Raw genomic sequence first — 8,066 nt, 5'->3', positions numbered from 1 at the left:
CCGGCTTTGGGCCTCTGGGCAGTGAGCGGCCCCGTTGGATAAGTCCAGGACTGACTTCCCAGGCTCCATTGAATGAAATGATCTCCCGCCCTCTGCCAGCCGGCTCACAAAAGGCCGCGCCCCTCCCTCCCTCCCGCGCTGAGATTTGTTCAGGGAAACTACCGTTCCCAGAGTGCCCCACCGCACGGCGCCGCCATTTGGCGGCCGTTAGTGAGTTAGGCGCTCGCTGAGGGACTCCATGTCCCAGGCTGCTCGGCGGCACGGCAGCGACGGGGAGCAGCCGCCATCTTGGCAGTCCGGTCTCCCGCCGGATTGAATGAGCCCGCGGAGCCCGCCCGCGCCGCAGCCTCCACTTCAGTGAGGGAGCTCGAGGCAGGCCCCCCGCCCTTGTCCCGCAATGGCCACGCCGCTGTCCAGCCGCAGTGGGGGTTCGGGCCTCGGGCCCGGGACACCTCTGTCCCCCGCGCGCATCTCGCGGCTGCAGGAGAAAGAGGAGCTGCGCGAGCTCAACGACCGCCTGGCGCATTACATCGACCGCGTGCGCGCGCTGGAACTCGAGAACGACCGGCTGCTGCTGCAGGTGTCCGAGAAGGAGGAGGTCACCACGCGAGAGGTGCGTGCGCCAGGCCGGGGTCGCGCCGCGTCGGGGCCGCGGGAGGGGGGAAGGGCAGTGGACCGCGCGCTAGAGGCCGGGGGGGAGGGGGGGTCACGGGGGGAGGCCCGTGCGCGAAGTTCGTCGAAAGGGCACCACGCGCGACGTGCGTGAGGTTGGAGTCACGCCCGAGATGCGGCGCGGGGGCCGCGAGCGAGGCCACGGCGCGGGGTGCAGTGGGGCAAGACGGAATGGGCTTGAGTTGCAGCGGTCCCGGCGAAAGAAGGGGCGCGTGGGAAGGAGAGTGGGCTGAGGGTGTGGGGGGGAACTGGGGAGTCTGCGTCCCGCGGGGAGCTACCACGCGCGCGGTGGAGGCAGCAGCCCGAGTAAGGGGAGACTGACTGAGGTAGGGCTCCCGCGGAGGAAGTGGCTGGGAACCACGCGCGAGCGAGATTCACTAGCGTGTCCCCTCCCTTGTGGAATTCTCCACGAACAGGAAGGTGTCCCTTGGCACCCCCTCCTCGACCCCCTTCCCAGGTCCGTAAGGGCACGGCTCGAGTGGAGGTTCCGTCAGTGGACCCAGTGGGTCGTGCGGTTGCGACGCCATGGGGGGCGTCTGAGCTCGCAGATCCTTCTTGGGGGCCCGAGTAATAAGAGGAGGACCTGAAGGCACTCTTGGAGGTCCTCGGCTCCTACTAAGATTTTGGGGAAGCTGAGATCCCTTTGGAGGAAGAGTAACTTCTTTCGTGGGGAGGGGAGACTGTCTGAAGCATCTCCTGGAGAGGGGTTTCCTTTGGGAGGGGAGCCCCTGCGGGCTGTCTGCCGAGGAGAAAGAACTGAGGTGTCTGAGTTAAGGGTCCCCTGGAGTTGGGGAGGAGAGTAGAACTGGCGAGCACTGAATGAAGGCTGAACACTTAGAAAATTTAGTTCTTAACCGAGGATAAGTGGGAGTTGTCCACAGCCAGCCAGTTTCCGTTCTAGATTGGATCAGCCTTCATTGTAAACGAGAAAAGTACATGTGGCTGTCTTAACGTTCCGTGAAACTCTCGGAGTTCACTGGGTAAATCCTCTTTAAAACAACAACAACCACAACAAAAAACCCCAGGGCTTAGTTATTCAGGTCGATTTTGTGGAGGAGTGAGTGCCTGTGGGAAGTGCCAATTATACTGGTGAAGTTTAGCCATTTCAAAGCCTTTCTAGCCGATAGATGTCTCTTAGATTCGTAAAATACCAGACTTTGGAAAGGGCTAAACTGCATCCTTTTATTTACTAGAATTTGGAAGCCCTTGGAACTAAGGGGGAAAGTAACTGGGGGAGGGAAGCGAGTGAAGGATGTTAGGACTAGTCAGTCAGGATTAGAATTATGTCGATAATAATAGCTGGTATTTATGTTGCATTTTAAGGTTTGGAGAGTGGTGTATTAACTCCGTGTTTACAGATTAGGAAAGGAAGGCAGACTGGGTTAAAACTCTTTTTGTAGGGTCAAGCCCGATAGTAAATGTCTGAGGCAGGATTTGAACTGAGGTCTTGTCTCCAGATCCATCTGTTCTGTCCTGCTGCCCCTTAGCTGCATCAGTTCTTTTAACTGCTTTGTTTCCTCATCTGTCAGCTAAATGAAAGGGTTGAGGTATGGTGTACCTCTCCCACACTGTAAAAAAGCTAAGGTCCTGAAATTGACTAGTATAAGACACAATGAATCAAAAGTATCAACTGTATAGAGTTTATCTGTTATTTAACCACTAAATGTAACTCGACTTTGAAACTAGAGGAAATTCTCCAACATAAATGCAAATGCTTCTTCAGTGTCCCTTGTTGCTTTGAGAAGTATCTGTATGAAGTAGTTTATACTTAAAATCATGAGCCAAAGTAAAACATGTAGTTTCTTTGTGTTACTAAATATTAATTATTGCAACAAATTCATTCCACAAAGTTCCTCCTGTCTTAGCCACCAGCATTCAAAAGTTATGGAGACATTGGTTCAGATAATTTATCAGGTCTAGTTGGAGGCATTAGGAATATATCTATAATAAAAGACAATTAAGTGTTTTCAGGGTAGGTTGGGTGGGGTTCAGTAGAGGAAGAGGTTACTTCCTGGCCTGAAAGACCAGAGAAGGTTCTTTTGAGGAGGTGGCATTGAGTTGAGCCATGAAGGACAGATGAGATTTCAGATGATCAAGTTGAGAAGAGTAGGGTTTTAGTAGAGAAAGGAAAATTCTAGATCTTGTCTGGGGCTCCTATGCTATCTAATTTGACTAGGAGAGAGAAAAGGGGAAAGTGCAACTTAGACTAAAATTAGGTGCCAGGTTGGACTTATAAAAGGTATCTTTAAAATGAAAGATGACTTATGAAAGATGACTGATTCCAGGGGTTGTTTGAATACTGGAAGTTGACTAATGTGGAAAATAAGGAAAAATCACATCTTTTGAATAAAAGAAATTGGGTTAAATGAATTTGATGTTGCCACTTGACTCAGAAGCATTTCTACATTCCTTTTCTCAACTTTCTGTTTGCAAAATGCACAAATGCTAAAGATTCAGAATGTGAGATTTCCTGGCTGGAACAATTTATGTAGTGTAAATTTTAAAATTTAGTTCAACATGGAATGTGTATCTTCTATGCACAGTTTCTGTGCTTAAGGAATGCACATGTTAAGGAAGAAAGAAAGAAATTTAATTTGAAGCAGATAAAGTAACCTGAAAACAATTCTTCCCTGTCTAGCCCACCCTAAAAAGTATAGGCTATTCTTTCCTACCCTTTTGGAATGCTTTTGTGGAACCAAGGAGGAAACTGGAAAAGGGTCAGTTTTGTGGCTGGGGCTGATGTGCCTGGCAGTGTGTGCTAGAATAGTGTAAACCCATCAGATTATTGGAGAAACAGCAAGTCATTTGGGGATAGTAGGGCCAGTGGCATAGAAATAAATTGTCTCCTGTGAACTTTAGCATAAAAGTAGCATGAAGACCACATCACTCTAATGCATTCTTGTAGGTGTACCCCTCCCCCTCCCCCACAACTTTCTTTTTCCCCGCTGTGGCATATGAACTGAGAGATTAGCAGGTGCAATAATGTAACAGTAATACTGGCAGTTGACATTTACTTGGGCCATTATCTCATTTGACCGTAGTGGGGCTGGTAAGGGACCTTAAACATCATCTAATGTCATTCTTGTTCATTAACTATGTGCTCAGTACAAATGAAAAATCAGGCCCAAAGTGTTAAATGACAACAACAAAAAAGCACTTTTTAATCCTTTATCGTCTTTGAACTTCCCAACAGTCCTGTGGGCTATTGCAAATATCATTCCCATTTTACAGATGAGGATACAGAGGCTGAGGTCATGTTGCCATGGGAGGAGATTGTATTGAAAGTAGTGAGGAAAAGGTTAAAAGAGGAAGCATTTAGGACAAAATTATTGAATGCCTGACTAAGGAGATTGGCCTCAATGTTTTCATTTTTGAATAGAGGGAGCTGGATTAAGGGCTTTCTAATGACCCTTGTAGTTCTTTCAGGATTTTCTATCCTATATTGTATGCAGTAGGAACCATTGAAAAATATTTAAACCTGTGAAGGAATTAGAGGATCCTTGCAAGCTTTGGAGGAGAGACCCAAGTTGGAAGGCTCTTTCCAGGAAAGCCTTGGGACCCTCCTCTGTGAGGGGGTGGTGGAGTGGGAAGGGCTCTTATTATAGTGTGAAAGCTCCTTAAGGACTAGTATTTTTAAAACTTGTTTTTCTTTCCCTTATACTAGCAGTGGTCCTCAAACTTTTTAAATAGGGGGCCAGTTCACTGTCCCTCAGACTGTTGGAGGGCTGGACTATAGTAAAACCAAAAACTCACACTCTGTCTCCGCCCCTCAGCCCATTTGCCATAAAAGTCCTCAGAGGGCTGCATCTGGCCGAGTGCCGTAGTTTGAGAACCCCTGCTTTATAGCATTTAGCATGGCCTAGGAGCCCACTAGTAGATAAAAGAAAACTTTACAATTTCTGTTTGATTATAAAGGTCTGGTAGCAGGGAGTAGGGAAAAGACCAAGTAGGAGATGCTAATAAATGTTTGAATGAATGAATGGCCATGGAGGAATGAGTTTGGAGGTTGTTTTGTCTTCCTTGCTGTTTAGATGAGTTTGACATGTATTCCACAGTTGTAATTGGTCAGACTGAAGTTTCTGGTTCTTTTCTTTCCCTGAGGAAGAGGGGAGGTATGTAATTTAGCTGTCAGGGAATGTTTGTGTGGCCTATGGCACATGCATGTGGCTACATGTTTCCTGTGGGTTTGTTCCTCATACCTGTTTGCCGTTGTCATGCTTTCAAATATAAACAGTTTACCTTTTGTCAGCAGTTTACTGTAGTGCCCCCTGGAGCATTTTTCATGAAAAAACCTCAAGTGGAAAAAGATAAGATTGTTTAGCCACTTATTTGTTGTACATAAAATTTGAATAACAAAGTTGGACTTTTTGGCAAGTCAAATTTGGCTTACTTGAAACACTTGTGGAACAGAGATCCCATAGCCCTGGGAGATGGACTTGGTTTCTAATTCTAGATTTGTCACTCACTAACTTCACTAGTCACTTCATTGCTCTGGGTTTTGGTTTCTATATATGTAAAGTCATGATATTCCAGATGTGACAAGGCAAAGGCCCAGTGACAAAGATATGTCTCATTTGAGCAGGAGGTTGACCATCAGGGTTGGATTGTAGAGGATTTGCAAGGGTAGAAGTGTTTAGCATTGTCAATTAAAGGAATTTAAGTTTTGGCCTGGAAGTAATAGGTAATCAAGTTGTTTATTAAGTAGGGAATGGCATGGTACACTTGTCTTTTAGGAAAATTCACGTTGGCAGCTATGTGGAAGCTAGAATGAGGAGGCTATTTCCAGGTGAGAAGTAATGAGAAGTAGGATGTATTTGGGTGAGTGGAAAGAAGGGAATATGTGAGATGTTGTAGAGGTAGAAACACTAAGATTCAACATCTGATGTTTTGGAAATGTGGAATGAATGAGCCTGAGTTGTTGAGGATGGTGGCCAAGACCCCGAATCAGGATGGCTGCAAGGACAGGGGTATCTTTGTCAGTGTTATGGACACATGCATGGGAGGAATGGTTTGGGGAAGAAAGATAATGAACTCTCTTTTGGACAAGTTGACTATAGGATGTCCTGTTTGAAATGAAATATCTAGTAAGCAGTTGATGATACAGGCCTATCTCAGGAAAGAAATCAGGGATGAATTAAGCATTTATTAAGTCCTGCTCTGTGCCCAGGTACTGTGCTAAAACTGGGGAAACAAAGAAAAGATAATAGAGGAAATAATTTGTACAACTTTGTACACATGGCTCTATGCAGGGCAGCACCAGCATTAAGGAGTATGGAAAGGCTTCCTATGGAAGATTGGAGATGAAGGTGAGGAAGGAAAGCCCTCCAGGCTTCAGAGATAGCTAGGAAAGATTTTAGGAAATAGAGTGCATTTGATTGTATTGGAGGAATAGTAGAGGCCATTGTTATTAGATTGCAGAGTTTGTGGAGAATAGTAAAAAGACAGAAAAGGTAGAAAGGGGCTAAGTTGTGAAGGGCTTTAAAAGTCAAACTAGATCATATAATTTAATATTGTAAGGGTTTATTGAATGGGGACGATGTGATCCGATCTGCATTTTAGGGAGATCATTTTGACAAGTATGCATCTGGGAGTCCAACATAGACCTAAGGACAGGGACTAGACCAGGGATTTCATTGATTTTGGGGTACTCTGGAATAAGGAAACTTTTTACCCATGCAGATCAACAGTGTCTTGGCAATTTACAATCTTGGAGAGGTACTTAGAACACTGGGAGGTTAAGGGATTTACCTGCATCTTGTAATGTGTTACAGGTAGGGCTGGAGCTCAGCCCTTCTTGCCTTCAGGATTAATTCACTTTTCATTGCATCATGCTTCGTCTATCTTCTGTATAGAGATAATAATTAAAACACAGGAGTGATAGGACACCTAGTTAGAGTGTAGAGGTAGAAGGGGAATGTAGAGGTAGAAGAGGACACAGAACAAAGCCTTGGGGTACTCCTACTGTTGATGGGTGTGAAATAGATGATGATTGATTAAAGGAAACCAAGAAGAATTAGCTAGACTAGCAGAGTTTAGGGGACAGCAGCTTGGATAGGGCAGTATAACTAGGGTGATTAGCAGTATCAAATGCTGCAGAGAGGTCCAGAAGGAAGAGAATTAAAACTTACTAAAAAAAAAAAAAAGTCTACATATGATAATCATTTCTAATATCTTCTTAAGATATTAGAAATGTTTAATATTTGAGGGGAATTGTTTTTGGTGTTGACATCTTTAACCAACAAGCATTTATTAATTAAGTACTTTATGCCTAGCACTGTGCTAAGTGCTTAGAGATACAAAGAAAGGCATAAGCAACCAGAACAATCCCTGCTAGCAGAATGCTCCTAATGGAGAGCCAGCTAGAAGAACCCCATTGGTGGTGTGCACAACCCAATTTCCGAAGAGACCAATGTAGTTCAATAGAGTGTCCTAGTAGGAAAAAAGGGAACATGCCTTGTGTTACTTTGTGACGTAGGTTAGAAATTCCTCTAAAATCTTCTACTTCCCTGACCACATTCCATTCTACTTGTCTTTTTTTCTTCCCTAGGGTAATTCATGTAGTCAGCAAAAGATAGAGGCATCTGTTCTGTGTGGAGGTTTGTTTGCTTACAGGATATAGCAGGAGGCCCAGGCCTTGGGGGTCTCTTTGCAATGAATGTGGGTGTGGGTGCTTTTTTTATCCTGTCTAAGGAATGGGAGGGAAGGGCTGAGTTTATCTCTGAACCACCTTTAGCAGCCTTGGAAAAATCAGTTGATGTGTGCTCGCTGCTCATCTCTCCAGATGTGCCTGTGCCCACTTTGGGGGCACAGCTGGGCTAGAACAGCCACTTTCTTGGACCTGACCAGCCAAAAATCTGACTGACCATGTCAGTTTTATAATTTGTAGGCAACTTTCCACCTTATTTATGAAGTCAGCTATGTATTATCCCTAATCTACAAGAGAGGAGACTGAAGTTTAGAGCTAGAAAGATCTTGGTGTATAATGTGAAAGTCTGATGTGAACCTAAATTTCTTGATGAAAAGTTCAGTGTACCTCCACTATGGCATACTACTTCTCATTTTATAGATGAGGAAGTGAGTCTTAGGAAAGACTTAGTGATTGGTTTAGCTAAGGGGCAGAGTCGGGACAGGTGCCCAGAGATTCTGACCCAAAGGCCCCACCATGATCTTGTTGGCTGGCACCCATTATGAAGAGATCCATGTGATTTGTACCTTGGTTAAGGTCAGGTAGCTAGTCTCTCAGACCTCCTGCCACACGGAGTTGGTCAGCTCAGTCTCCCAGTGTATCCTCTCCAGTTGTGGAGAGTAACCATGCCTGTTCTCTTGGGCTTCTCTTTTATGTTTTCAGTCACCTGGTGGTCTTTGAATCCTGAGCAGAAACCTAATCCTCTGAG

The 8,066-nt window shown here is 45.5% G+C and overlaps 1 protein-coding gene across 1 annotated transcript in view; it reads left to right on the top strand.

Moving 5' to 3' along the window:
* The first annotated feature begins 269 nt into the window (after positions 1 to 269).
* The window catches only part of LMNB2 (lamin B2), a 30,482-nt gene continuing 22,685 nt past the window's right edge, over positions 270 to 8,066 (top strand). The window contains exon 1 of the mRNA XM_074304222.1: positions 270 to 613. Within this exon, the coding sequence (XP_074160323.1) occupies positions 398 to 613 (216 nt within the window). The 5' untranslated portion in view covers positions 270 to 397. The remainder of the gene's footprint in view (positions 614 to 8,066) is intronic.

The sequence above is a fragment of the Sminthopsis crassicaudata genome, chromosome 1 (genome assembly GCF_048593235.1).
Source record: "Sminthopsis crassicaudata isolate SCR6 chromosome 1, ASM4859323v1, whole genome shotgun sequence".
Lineage (NCBI taxonomy): Eukaryota > Metazoa > Chordata > Mammalia > Dasyuromorphia > Dasyuridae > Sminthopsis > Sminthopsis crassicaudata.
Note: the sequence above shows the minus strand (reverse complement) of the source record. Positions and strands in the feature narration are given on the sequence as shown.